The sequence below is a fragment of the Hevea brasiliensis genome, chromosome 18, assembly GCF_030052815.1.
Source record: "Hevea brasiliensis isolate MT/VB/25A 57/8 chromosome 18, ASM3005281v1, whole genome shotgun sequence".
In the NCBI taxonomy this organism is placed as follows: Eukaryota; Viridiplantae; Streptophyta; class Magnoliopsida; order Malpighiales; family Euphorbiaceae; genus Hevea; species Hevea brasiliensis.
In genome coordinates, this window is record NC_079510.1 from 47,675,247 (window position 1) to 47,690,113 (window position 14,867).

The 14,867-nt window shown below is 33.0% G+C and overlaps 2 protein-coding genes across 4 annotated transcripts; one reads left to right on the forward strand and one right to left on the reverse strand.

Annotated features, from left to right (window-relative positions):
• Window positions 1–4,218: 4,218 nt before the first annotated feature.
• On the forward strand, window positions 4,219–9,967 carry LOC110649867 (uncharacterized). Of its 3 annotated transcripts, none has more exons than XM_021804607.2 (8): window positions 4,219–4,435; window positions 5,687–5,762; window positions 6,995–7,357; window positions 7,472–7,548; window positions 7,667–7,703; window positions 8,617–8,836; window positions 9,099–9,477; window positions 9,577–9,967. In XM_021804607.2, exons 3-8 carry the CDS (start codon window positions 7,033–7,035, stop codon window positions 9,721–9,723), a joined length of 1,185 nt encoding a protein of 394 aa, XP_021660299.2. In that variant the 5' UTR covers window positions 4,219–4,435; window positions 5,687–5,762; window positions 6,995–7,032; the 3' UTR covers window positions 9,724–9,967. The 3 variants fall into 3 exon arrangements, with proteins under 3 accessions (XP_021660299.2, XP_057997074.1, XP_057997075.1); XM_058141091.1 differs by lacking the exon at window positions 4,219–4,435 and adding an exon at window positions 4,899–5,217; XM_058141092.1 differs by lacking the exons at window positions 4,219–4,435; window positions 5,687–5,762 and adding an exon at window positions 5,824–5,937.
• A 968-nt stretch (window positions 9,968–10,935) lies between these two features.
• Window positions 10,936–14,867, reverse strand: LOC110649875 (uncharacterized). The gene is made up of 4 exons (XM_021804618.2): window positions 14,559–14,867; window positions 12,790–13,917; window positions 11,693–12,682; window positions 10,936–11,594 (listed from the first exon to the last, which is right to left on the reverse strand). The coding sequence occupies exons 2-4, from the start codon at window positions 13,804–13,806 to the stop codon at window positions 11,556–11,558; spliced, it is 2,046 nt and encodes a 681-aa protein (XP_021660310.2). The 5' UTR covers window positions 13,807–13,917; window positions 14,559–14,867; the 3' UTR covers window positions 10,936–11,555.

Genomic DNA, 14,867 nt, shown 5'->3' on the forward strand with positions numbered 1-14,867 from the left:
TATCAAGAGCCATTTTTAATGGGCTACTGTTTTAACGGAGTGGATGAAGTTAAGGGTCCTCTAATTAGCGCTGCCAAATAGCCAGCTTCCAACTACTCTCCTCTCCTTTGTTCAGGAAGGAATCCTGGAAAACTAGAACTTGAAGTTGAAATGAAAACTGAAAACAGGACCGATGTTACTTGCATCAAAAGTATTCATGTGGGTAGGTTAAAAAAAAAACCCTTGTCAAAGGCATTGAATATAGAATTTTAAAAATTGGAAAGTTGGCATACCTACTCTGTCTTACAAGTAAATACTAAATACCACCCAGCCCCCTTGTGAAGGTTTTTGAAAATTAAGAGTTTTGAAGAGTGTCAGAATCTTCATCTTCTCCAACCTGTACAAAGTACAGCAAGCATACAGGCGCCAATGTTCGTGGCGACTCTTTCGCCAACGCTTCATCGATCTCCACACCTCAATTTTGTTTTCTTCCCAATTATAAATTTGAAGATTGCTTCTTTCAATATATCCCTTCCTTTTTTTTTTAAAATATATATATATATATATTCTACCTGCTTTATATATTGCTTTCTAATCTCATTAATTACTTCCTTTAAGGAATGTATGTTTGCCTGAAAATTCTTTCATATACTTGTTCAATAGTTCTTGACAAATTGAATCTATATAAGAAAAATTTTATTCTACGTTCTTCTTAATTTATTTGTCATCAATATGAAAAATAGAGATGATTACACTTATTATTATTAGACCAAATTTGTATTCTGATCTCACATGATATAATGAGGCAGGCATGTCAAAGATATAAAATGTATTATTGGATTTTTTTTAATAAATTTATTTTTTTTAGATTTAAGTATTTTGAAAATGGGATCGGAATACTAAATAGAGCTTGGCATGGTTATAAGAGTTTTGAGATCTAATTCCATTCGCAAGTGGAAAGAGATCAGATACATTAAATAGAAAAAAGAGAAAAGGGACCATATACAACCGAGAGATTTCAAGTATTGTGGATAATGATATTCTTATTATTTGCGTATTTTTAAATGCATAAATAATTTTTTATACATAACCATGTTATATATAACATTTATCTTCAATAGAACATAAAGGCACCATGACATTCAAGATAGTTGACGCAAATGTTTGGGGTCTTGCACTTGTTTAATCTAGCTTAGGGCATTATTCTTCAAAAATTAAAGTAAACTAATTAATAAGTACTATCCATAAAATGGAAAATTTAAGAGATTAGTTAGAGTAGGTAAAAATATTGTACTGGCTTTCCCTTTTACGTTGTACACAGTGAATCACAAAAAAATCAAAAGAATTGCTAAGTGATACGGTTTAAATCATTGAAATATTAGATAAATTTTGATAATTATCTTTAAACTTATCTAGTTATAACATTACAGTTCCTTAATTTAAAGATGTAACATAAAACCTATCAAATTTTAAATTTTATACAATAAAATCTCTTTAATCTCCAATTACCAGTTTTTCAGTTAGACGCTGACCTGAACAGTTTCATTATATAGCTTAGTCAGTATTTCTCTCTCTCTCAAGCCATGTGCAAATTGAATCTTTTCTCTCTGTAGGCAGAATAATTTTTCACGTGTAGAGAGAATAATTTTACACATTACATGAGAGAGAAGAGAGAAATATTAATTAAGAGTCATGCGAGAGCTGTTAACGTCAATTTTTAACTAAAAAATTAGTAATTGAAAGTTAAAAGGATTTTACAGTGTAAAATTTAAAAGTTTATGAGGTTTTATGTTATATTTTAAAATTAAAGAACTGTGGTATTACAATTATATAAATTCAGAGACAATTATTGAAATTTATCTCTGAAATATTATTTCGTAACTAATCACACAAATCTTGGAAAATCATAGAATGGCATTGATTTTCATAGAATGATGAGAAAACAGGCACTTCTGGACACAGCATTTTGGAAAGCCGGTTTTGTTCGTGATCATTAGCCAATGGTTGGATTTCAAACCCAAAAAAGAGCCGCTGATCCAATGGAAATTAATAATGATATGTAGAAGAAAATAAGAAATAAGCAGAATGATTCTGAGGCGTGTATATGGTTGATATTATGCTTGATTAAATAAGTAATTATATATGATTCTCATTTATGGTCCCATGAAAAAAAAATTCCCAATATATCTAAAACATATTTATATATAATTTTTTTGACTATGTAATGTGATGCTAGGTAGCTTGGTTGGATGTCTTCTTCATACATGAAATAATATAAAAATAAAACAAGTAATTAATTCTTTGAAAGATTCTTAGCAACTAAAATAATAAAATTGTCAACTCCCCATGCACATGACAGGACAAAACATCAAGTGTCTTCTAGGTAAGTAGGGTTTGGAGTTTGTTCATTTTCTTAACATTATAATGCTCGATTTCCTTCTCTTCCACGTAGTTTTCTCTGCCATTTATGTATTTTAAATTGTTAGAATATCTGTCTTCTCTTTCTACCAGGGAAAATAAGCACATGTCACTCTTTACGAGTCAGTTTTGAGCGTCTTCTTCCCAAACCTAATCCTAATTGGAGTGATTCCTATAGCTATCTTCTCCTTTCTCAAAGACTAAAGAGAGACAAATCAGTCCAAATTCTCTCAGCTCAGCTTTGGAAAGTAAAACCCTTTGGATGGTAGTAGGGAAAACAATAAATTAATTAATGGGGTCTCAATTTGAGAAAATAGAAAGGTTTCAAGTATGACTTTCCTACCACTATTCCCCACCTCCTTTTAATATTGTCTCTATTTTCTGGCTTTAACTGTGTGCTTTCTACCTCTGGCTAATCAGATTTAATTTTGAACTCTTTCTGCAATCAGCACCCTGCTCAATCCCTACGCATACATCATCTGGTTCCCTGTCTGGCACTCAATATTTCTGTTTATTAACCATGAAAAAATACACACAAATAATTGACCCTCCTAATATATTTATAGATACAAGCTTGGTTAATTACTAATTAACAAAAATCATTAAAAAATAGTATTAAAAGTGATAAAGACAAGCTTGTTAGAATTAATACTGGAATTTGTTTAATAATAAATAATGATCTTTAAATATATTATTGTTTCATAAAAAAAAAATCTTTAAATATATTATTAGTTGTTGGCATTTTTATTTTAATTTAGTTTAGTTTTTCTGAAATTCATATTAATCTCCCTCCTCCCTAATGTCACCGATCATCACAAGAGGGGAATTCTTGATCCATCCTTCGTGAACCATGTGCAGGTTCTGCATGGACCATTTTCAAGTCCCAAAAATAATTTTGACAGTACAATAATTTATATCTAAACCCTTAATTTTTATTCAGCTAGTTTGTAGATTGACAACTTGAATCTTTTAAACAGAGATATATATCGTTTCTTTCCCATGAAGTCTAAAATGAAGTCAACAGCTCATTAATTAATTTAATTAACTTTTCTTTTTCACGCTTGCCGGCCATTTGCCAAAACAGAAGTCTCTGGTTAGAAAAAGATCGATGTGCCTCTTTATTTGAATGCAAAAGTCCCACCAAAATTGACTAGCTTCTAGGTTGAATTCAATCACGATTAGGGTAGCCCCACATATAATTCTGGGAAGTGTATTTCTTCAACGACCATTTTTCATGAATTGGCATAGCACCAGAAGATAAAGCTGGCAGCTATAGGGAAGAACGTATAGACAGAAGAAAAAACAGGATAGTGATAAGGGAAGAAAGTCTTTGTTTAGGTGAGATCAAATTGATGGGTTGATGAAAGAAATGGTCTCCATCTCGTTTGTTTTAGATAATTATATATTATATATTTAAACTCGAAAAACACAATTAAATTCTTTTTTTTTTATCTTATTAATTAACAATGAAAGGAGTCTCTAACATATGTCAAACAATTAAGATAATCACAAGAGAGAGAGAGAGAGGGATTTACTTGGACAACTGTCAAACAAAGGAAAGGAAAAAAAATTAAAAATAAATAAATAAAGGGTTGAGAGATCACATGATTCTTCAACAGTCGCATCTGTATCCATAATGTGAGTATTAGTGCACTGAAGAAAGAACAAGTGGTGTCCAAAAAATGGTTGGTTAATTATTATTTGAAGGGAAAAAATTGGAGAAAATTAAAGTTAATTAAATAATTAAATTTTAATTAATTAATTAATTAATTAACCACGAAAGTTTTTTCAATATCTGAACTTTGATGACTTTGATTCCTTTTTTCAATGATACCAAAACATCATAAAAAACCCAAATGAGAAAACATTTCCTCTCTTTCTCTTTCTCTCACTAATTTGTTAAAGAACTATGTCCACATCAATCTGTCAAGTTTAAGGAACCTGCCTGGATCGGTCTTGTCATTTGTATAATCTGATCATCAACAACTTGGAAGGACGATGATAGAGGCCATCTTCATCTTCATCCTCATCAAAAACGGTTTGTACTAGTAGGGAAAACAGAAAACAATAACATGTATTCTTGAAATTTTCTTGCCCAACATATTATTCACAAATTGTTCATTTTCTTATGCTGAAGTTGAAATTCAAGATTTTATAATTTTTAATATGAAGTTGATGATCTTGTTCTTTTGCCCGTTTATGGATAAAAAAATATTCCCATAACTTTTTTGGAAAGGAGTTAGATGATCTATCTTAATTAAAATTACCAGCAGATTTCTCAACCCTTTTGCAGAAAATTCTTACTGAATTAGTTTCTCTGATTTCTTCACTATTCCTCCTTTTTTTCTTCATGACCCGAAATTCTGATTAAAATCTTAACTATACCTTTAGTACATCAAATCAAAAGTTATCTTCTTCTTCTTCTTCTTCTGTCTTTCCTATTTTGCTTGATCATATCAGTGATGAATTACAGTTCGTTTTGCTGGTTCATTCCTCTTCTTTTTCTCCTTCTGGGGTGCGATGATGATGGATTTATTGAAATATATCATGGGAAAAATTATTTTTTTTCATAAAATAACAAGTATTATTTATTTTCTTAATCAATTTATTAATTTTCTTGTTCTAAGGTTCTATCAGCTATGGAAAATAATGAATCAATTGCTTTTATTATAAGAAAAAAAATAATGAATCAATTATTTTCATTCTAGTACATATGATAATTTCTTTTTCTTTCTCTGTAAAGACACACACACAGTACTCTCATAGAATTGAGTCCAACAACCAAATTTAAGTTCTTGTTCGAGAATCGGATTATTAGTGGTAACAGTAACTTCTTTGAAATTTTATTGTAAATATTTCTTTTTTCTGCACATTTATGTGCCTAGTATAGGGGATTATTTCATTATTCCAATAATTATTTCACAACATTAAAATTATGTCTAGCAAAGATGTTTCTGAGAAAATATTGATGGGTTATTTTAATTCTAAATTCGAGTCTCCTGAATTAAACGTTAGTGGAAGGAAAAAAGTAAACCCTCTCTTTGTTTTTTTTTTTAAACCATCGTTTTCTTTCCCATATAATCACATTTGATTTGTGTAACCTGGAAAAGAAACTTCTTATTTTTTTTCCCTTTTAACTTGTGTTATTGTTGAGAAATGTGATTGACTGCAATCTGCCCTTATTATGGTACTGCAGTAGTTATTTCTAGCACTATACATCTTATATTCAAGCAAAAACATGTTTTAATTTTTATTTTCTTTTCTCTTTGCATCACCATCCAATTTGCAGAATGAGAGAAGATCATGAGCAGAAAAATTGGGATATTTGCGAACAAATTCTGTCTCAAAAGCATTGAAATAGCAATGTAAGTGTTAAAACAAAAAAAATATCTTACAATTTTCCTTTAATTCAATTACATCCACTTTGATTCTATTGTTTTTTATATTATATATAGGAAAAGGGCTAAAAAGCATAATTATCATTTGCTCCATTTGATCCCCAAAAAATTGAGATTTGGTCACAAGTTTTTCAACTTTTAGGTATGTATACATACATATGGGTGGGAGCATGTTTAATTTCTTAGGATTTATGTTCATGAAAGTGTGGCTATCTATACTATTCTACACATTCGCCATATACCTACCATAATACTCCTTCTTTAAGCCTTCTGAACGTGAGACAAGATAAAAGTACACTCATAAACATGAATAGTGAACAGTTGAGCAAAATGAATAAAGTGTTTTCATTCTTTTCAACCAAAATCCTTTAATTTCAAGCTGTCTCCATTTATATGGGTGGATGAAGCAGTTCCTGCTAAAAGTTTTTCAAAAATAAATGTCCTAAACAAAACTTGAGCAACCTATAATAAGTTTGTATCGTTAATTAGTTATCGCCAGCGAAGGTGGCCTCTCAACATCGAAGGGCTGGGCGCATGTTCAGCTTATTGCTACTGCAATCTGCACATTATATACATACATGATACATGTTAACTATGCTATATATAGCTCCTTAATTATTCCAGTTCCGGGTCTTGATTAATTTAATAAATACTGCATTAATATGTTTAATTGCAGACTAGCGATTAACACTTTACGTTTAGCATGCCATATCTAGGTTAGGATGGGAAGAAGAAAAAGCTGTGTGGAATAGATAATTTAATACACCTAGAGATCTTGTGGAACAAAATATCATTTTTGCAGCATGAGAAGGTGACGTTTTAAATGAAGAATCTAATGCACATACGCTGGATTTGTGAATACCATTGATGGCTGGGAGCAGCTACTAAATACTGAACTACTTTTTCTTTATTGATTTTTATTTCTTTATCTTTCACCAACTTGAGGTACCTAAGTAAATACTTGGGACAAAATATGGAAATGATTGGACGAAGAAAATTAATTTTACAATTTTCACTTTGTTGCATCATAATATATATTGACCTTTGCGCGTCAACCCTGTTGGTGAAGGAAACGAAATTGCATTTATATTACACTAGTATGCGACTTGGAAAAAAAGGGGCTCCTACTAGGGTTTTGTCAAATGCCCCTAACAGTTAACTTCATATTGATTCAATCTTCATATATGTATGCCTTTTAGAGAAACTGAATCTTGGGGACAAAGGGCAGCAGCTATACATGATGGAAGAAATAGAAAAGAGCGGTACTGGAAGTGAACAAGAACAAGCTGAAAATAATTCTTTACTGTCTTCTTCACAAAAGTGTTCGTCCTTCGATTTAAATGAAGAAGCTAGCAGTGAAGAAGAAGATGGAAGTGCCGAGGAAGATGAGAAAAGAACAGAAGGGAGTTCATCAGCTAATAATAATAATTCTTCCATTGAAAAAAATGAACGAAGAACTACTGTTAGACAATATGTTCGATCCAAAATGCCACGGCTGCGATGGACTCCTGATCTCCATCTCTCTTTTGTGCATGCTGTTGAAAGGCTTGGTGGACAGGAGAGTAAGAACTTTCTATATATTGAATTTTCTATCTTTCTTTTCTTCTTTTCATGAGCTAATGAAAATTAATGGAATATGACAATTTGTTAATTATTATCCATTCTAATTGGTGAAGGAGCAACTCCCAAGTTAGTTCTTCAGCTAATGAATGTGAGAGGGCTTAGCATTGCCCATGTAAAGAGTCATCTGCAGGTACTATAGTATTAATTAGCTAGGGTTTGGTCTCATATGCATGGATCTATTTTTCTGATTTTCGTCCATGCATAATTTATGCCCCGACTCATACCTTCTTCCTCTTTATGCATATCAGATGTATCGAAGTAAGAAGCTTGATGAGGCTGGGCAAGGTGAGTTTCCTTATCTTTAGATTTCATCAATTTGTTAAATTTTGTTCACTGAAATTTAATCTTCTTATAAATAAAATGTTCTTACTTAATTAATGATTAAAAACCAATTTAAAGAAATTTAAATTGGGAATGACTTATTTAATTTAGAATAAAAATAAAGTTTAATGATTAATAAATTGACTATAATAAAAGTCAATATTAAATTTTTTAACTATTAAAATAAATTATTCCTGTTGATATCAATCAAGTCCAGAACAGTGAAACACGCGTAATTTATATTAGAATAGATATTCATGTTAATAATTTTGAAAAAATCGAAATTTTATCTTAATTATAGTAAAAAAATTTGAATTTTTACTTTATTTTATTATGATAATTTTGAAAAGAAAATTAGGATTTTATTTTAAGTTGTGCAAATTAATGTCGTTAGACCATTAGATCAAAATTTAAATTTAAATTAATTTATGAACTATCATTAAAATAATAATTATAATTATTAGAAAACGAATATTGGAAACATGTACAGAACAATAAGTAGTGAATATGATATATAATGAAGGAAAATTAAGTGGGAGAAAAGCCTCCCTGTAAATCTGTACATCAAGATGTTCTCCAAAGAGATCAAAATTTTTCAGGATAAGTATAACTTTTCACATGAAATAATAACAGCCATCTTTACTTTCTGATGATATATCAAAGAAAATAATATATAATAAAAGCCATCCTTTTGTTATTGAATTGGAAACCTGCTCGCATCATTCTGAAATGATATCAATTATTTTATACACCTTGACATATCTAAAAATTTTCCATAATTTAGACCAATGAAAAAAAAGAAAATAATGTACTCATATTATTGTCAAGATATATATCAAATTCTAACAAATTAATTAAGTTGCTTTTCATTTTACAGTACTAAGTCATGCATACAGATCCATGCAAAGAAGAGATGGCATTAATTCAGGCATGTTACACCAAATTACAACAGCTCCTCATCAACATTTTAGAATGGAAAATGGTGGAATTGTTTTAGCTAGAAATTCTATTCATCAGAATACTTTTGGTCACAATCTTTTGCACTCTTCCTTCTCCCAGCCCCAGAGACCACTAAGTTTCAAAGCAAGCTTCTCAAGGTAACTCTTATACATTCGTGGATGCTTGTTTTGTATGAGATTGATTAAAAGTACTTTGATAAGGATAACTATTATAGTAGTATATCTCACGTGTAGACAATTTCTCTAACAAACTCTATCTGTAGTTATAGCTACTCACATCTGCTATTGTACTATATCTTGCTGATCTAGCCAAAATTACTTTGTTTTCAGGATAAGAAGATGAAAATTTTGTTTCACATTTCTAATGCCATCACCTTTCATGTCATATATATTATTGTAGGCGTCAATATTGGAGTTCTTATCAGCATGATGGAAGAAGGCAAATAAGCACTTTGACAAGCAATGATGTTGAACAAGGATTGGATACAACGATGCAAATTGGGCCCCTGAGACCTAGTAGATTTCTTGAAGAAAGGCGATGGCCTCCGTTGGAAATGATTAAAAATCGATGGAAAGTTACGAAAAATCCCACTGATATTACCTGCCCTAATACCTGCTCTGAACCTGAACCACATCAAATCGGTAACTTATTACCAAGGTCATCAGCTGGGGCAACTTGCTATTGGAAACCAACCGAGCAATCTTTATTCAACTCGCACGATTCTAACAGTGATTTCAATCGTCGTAAACTAACGTTTGAACCCCCATTTCGGCTTGAGGTAACTAACAATTGCTAGTTAGAATATTTAGTTTACTGTTTGAAATGTCTCAAGAGAACTCCTTGAAATCTTATGTTTCTTTCCCTTGCATGCATGCAGTTGAATCAAGATAAAGTGTTGAAGGATAATAAGGAATGGTTGCCAGATTTGCAGCTGAGGCTAAGCCAAAGAGTGGGAATCGATGAGAATAAGAGTAGCCATTGTAGAAACAAACAGGATATAAGCACAAAGCTTTCGCTTTCTTAGTGCCAACAAGAAGAAGATTTTGAAAGAAAAGCAATAAAGCGTAGCATTCCGTACGAATACATTTGCAGCAAAGGCCCACACGCAGAGGCTGAGTACTTGGGAATATCTGACTGTATATGTAGAAAGAAAGACAGAAGAGTGAGATCTTTTTAAGTACTTGTCTTGGAACCTTTACGCGCTTTTGTTTGTCCCTGTTGGTACTGAATCAGTTTTGAGTGAAATTAAGGCAAATTTCTTGTATGCACATAGAGATAAGATATAAGATGAATAGTATGATATATTAATTAAATATATAAGTTTTATATATTTATATTATAAGTTTATGATAGATGGGGTTTTGATAAAAATTTTAAAATGCATTTTAAAAGTGAACGAAAGTAACATATCGCATGCATAGCATTCATTGAATCATGTTATGTGCCTTAGACCTGCAATTCTGTACCATTATATGCCTTTCATAATGCAGAAGGTTAAAATTTAAATGTCAATAACTCTCATTCCTTTTAAAATTATTCAAAAAAAAAAAAAACTTACACTGCTTTATTATATATATAAATCAAAATATAGCTAATAGCTTGCCCTTAATCAGATTTGAGAAGTGAATTTTATACATTGATCAGCAAATTAGAATAATTAATATGTTTTCACACATGTAGAGAGTATATTTATTTTATAGATTATTTAATTTGTTTTCTTATATATTATTTATTTTATTTGAATTTTCATATTTTTTATAAAATACAAATTAAAACTATCACAAATAAATAGAGTAAGATATCATCTCGGAAATGAAATAGGCTTCTTCAAATCAAAATTGCGTGTCCAAAGTCAAGACTTGATCCCTTTAAGCCTAGACGAGGGCCTATGCTCGGTAACTAGCCCTCCCAGGATGTTGGGCTACGAAAAGTGTTGGGCTAGACCCTGATATGAGTTCGCAAACTTAAGACACTCTATGTTGAAGTGCCATAGGACGCAGCGGTATGACAATGGATGGAGCGTCCATAAAAATTATTCTACTTGGTGTTAAATTTAATGCATTAAGGGCATGCTTGCTTCACCATGAAATTTAAAAATAAAAAAAAAATCTTTAGAATTCTACTACATACAATTTTATTTTTGAGATGACTAAATAACTAACATATCTAACTGCAATTAGCATTGATAATTTCTAATAGGATTCACAATTTAAGCTTAAAGATTAATAAAACGAAAGAAGTGAAACAGAGGTGATCCCTTAAAATAAGAAATACACAATTATATAAAAATACACACAACCTCATTACGGCATATATAATCCCACATAAACTCCAACTCCAGTCGCAGATAAATATTTCAAACTACTCCCATGTCAAAGGTCAAACAAAATTGCTTTAAACTTTGAAGGCCAAGAGCCCCAGGGAAACTAATTTATGAGTTTGGGTATTCCATGCTTGCTATGGCAATGATTGCCATCATCAGAGCAAGGTATATCAGATTGATCACCAAACCAACCTGTGAAGCACAAATATCAAAGGATCCCAAGACGAGAATTGATGATGAAAACATTTAACAATGTTTCATGTATTCTAATGGTGTGATATTCCTAATTTCCCAGAGCTTCACCCCTGTATCAGTGCAAGTATTCAAGGCAATGCCAATTTACAAAACTTAAACAAGAAACAAGAACAAATGCATTCCACCTTCCATTGTAGAAGAATAAGCAACGTAAGGATCATTTCCCCAGGAAAAAAAATAGGGGCTTGAAGATTTGAACTGTGTTTGAGCATTCTATAGAAAAATCCAAACAAAACATTGATGCTGGAGAATGTTATGTAGAAAAGCCCTTCAAGTCTCTAACTTTTAGATTGCTGAGAAGCATGAGGAAATAATTCCTGCCCAACAAATTTTAAAACGTGTCAATTCTTCTATATCTCAACATCAAGCAATTATGAAAAAACTGTGAAGATTATTATGCAAGCGATCAAATTACCTCAGAATAGCGTACATGATCACTGTGCAAATAGGATGATTTTACAATATTTTCCCATTTGGAACTAGTAGAGGATGTCTTAGGATCCTCCTGCTTACTCTGGAAACTGGTGCCTTGGTGTAAATGCCATGGCAGATTTTGAGACGAAATTGAAGGCAGGGTACGCCAAAGCCAAGATTCCGAAGGAGTTTTGGGTAGAAGTGGGGGAAGAGGAGTCTGCACTAAATTGGTTTTTGCATTTTGAGAATCAATGTTTGAAATCTGATTGCTATCAATATTTAGATTTCCTTCTGAGGTTGTACTTGCACATACTAAGGCCTTTGATTCCTGAGATAAGTTCTCAGACCTGTCTGCTTTGCCTTTGTGAGATGACCTGTCTGAGAGAAGATATAAATCAGCTTCACCAGACTCCAAGCACTTGTGTTCCAGTTTACCCATTCCCCCAGGAAGATTCAGGCGTTTCGTGTCTTCAGAAAAAGATTCTATTGCAGCAGTTTCTTGAATTTCTCTGCTATTTAACAAAGATTTAAGATCCTTTTCTCCAGAGTCCACAAAACCCCTCTTATTGACTTCAGAGGAAGCTGAATTTGAACACAATAATCCAGCCACATTTACAGTATCGACATACAATGTCTTCTCAACAGGGGGGGTCACAGGGCAAGATCCTCGTCTAATCCCATGATAAGATACTAGTTCCTGAGACTTACTGTAGACTTTGCTATAAAAATTCAATTTATTAGCTTTCAAATCCTCGAGTTCTTTAGGGATGCCCAAAAATCCCCCTCCACGGAAGGGTGACTGAGGTGCTTGATTGCGGTAAGGAGATATGCCCCCTGATCGCCTAAAAGGAGATGTCCGACTTATCATTTGCCGGTCACTTGTATATGAGAACCGATTGGATCCACAACTTAGCTTGTTCTCAACACCTACAAGCTTAGGTGATCGAATTTCATTGTCTAGATTTTGTTTATAAACAGCATCCTTGGCAGGCTGAAAAGCAGAAACCCAAAAATTGTCAGCATTGGCCAACACTGAGAAACGACCTCCAAGTCATAACAAGAAAGCTTAACACTGAAAACAGAAGAAAAACAGAATACCTTCTTTACTGATGGACTCTGAGACCTGGCATAAGCTGCTTTACTCAGTTTTTTAATATCGTCACGGGTGGAAGACATCGAAGCGTGGGCCCTAACTTTGATCACAGGAACAGGATTCAAGAGGCTCAAAGAATTCCTTACGCATAACCGAGGAAGCATACCACAGCCTTTGGTTGCTATACTGCCAGAATCAGTACAATCATCACATTCATCTTCACTTTCTTCATCTTCTATATCCTGGCCATAAGGTAGGGCATTTAAAGATTCATTTCGATTAACAGGAGCTTTCCTATCTGGATGAACAACCTTCATAATCTGCCTAGGCTGTTCAGCTGATACAGGCTGCTTTCTTGAAGCATAATGAGGTGTCTCCAATGTCATTGCCTTGGCAGCAGGCAAGAAGCGACTCATCATGAAGTCTCGGGTTTGTGGATCAGTGGAGAATGTTCCTGATCGCTTCACAACCTGATTATCAAACCCACTCACACCGCTTACACTACAGTTCACAGAGGACGAATCCGTAGGACACAATGTGTATAGTGCATCAGAGTAAACATCATCATGATTATCATTGTCACCATCGTTCTCTGAATTGAAGCCTGCTTTCTCATTCACTCCCTCCTTCAAACGATCCAATCCACTCACAACAACATTCTCGAAAGAATTTGCTTCATTTTGATGCCTAAACACATCTTGATCTTGAGGTTTCTTTCCCTTAATGTTCCTGATAACATCCAATGCCCTTTGAGTAACAAATGCCTCCTTTCGGCCCCGAGGAACATGCATGCTAGCTTCCTTGCGCCTGCCAGGGATCTGTTCCCAATGAAAAGGAATTGCAACTGGTTCTGTTACTTGATCTAAATTGAAATCCGAATTATGAGAACGAAGAGTCTGGCGTCTATTGAGGTGGGAGTTTTCGAATTTTTCCCTATTTGCTCCATTTGAAGATTTTGTTGGAGTAGAAGATCTCCTAACTGACAAAAGCGGCACATTGAAATTCAACTTCCTTTCCTCCATCACTGCTCGCTCCACTATCAAGCAAATTCAAAAATCACCAATTTCAAATCATTGCTTACACAAAAGGATCCAGGCGAGTTCCTCCATATCCCAATCCTCCAGAAAAAAAATCTGAAAATAAACAGAAAAATAGTAACCATAAGCTGAACACCATATGGCATGAAATTGAAAGATAAAAGAGAGAGAGAAATAGAGGGATTGAGGACAATGGAAAAATGATCTCTTCGACTGCACGCTTCAAAACAGTAAGTAATCGTATAATAACGCTAGAAAAGCAAGATCATTTATTGTTCTCTCATAAGAATTAAAGGGAATCATAAAAATGCTGTGTCAGGTGCCATAGAGAAAATTAAAAAAATAAACAAACCAAATTGGGATCTGTGAAAACAATAACCTTATTCAACTTACTAATCTGGTGAGATCAGAGCAAAAATAATACTATATATAGAATTCAATTTTTCCCAGCAGCAAAACAGAGTTAAAATACTCCATGTAAATACTAAATGGGCATTTATTATATGAGCTGACATGATAAGTAAGTACATATTCTGGTCAGAAACAACTAACTTCATAAACTCTTAGAACTGATCCTTTTGACGGCTAAAGTATCATCCATACCTATCATGAACTAAGAACCAAAGTATCTCTGGCAGATTGAAAATTCAAAAGAAACCAAGAAGGCAAGAAAGAACTGTATAGTCAAATTAAGTTGAATTGAAGATATTCAAACGGAAGGAATGAAAACAACTTACCTTGCATGATCAAAGAAAAACTTGAAAAGATTTTAGTTTCGTTGAAGTTATAAGTCACTGAATGAAACTGAAGGATCATAGAAGAAGAAGAAGAAGAAAACGAGAGAGCGAATGAAGGAGAGAGTTTAAGTGAAGGCTGATGTTACTGCTCAATAGGGGTCCTAAAATGATGCCGAAAATTCAGGGAATGAGTGAAAATAAAGAAAAGTCACTAGAGAGAGAGCGCATGCTTTTTAGCTTTCTGAGTATAGAGAGAGAAAGCATTCATGGAGATAGCCAGAGGCAGGAAGGTTAAACACTTGTCTCGGC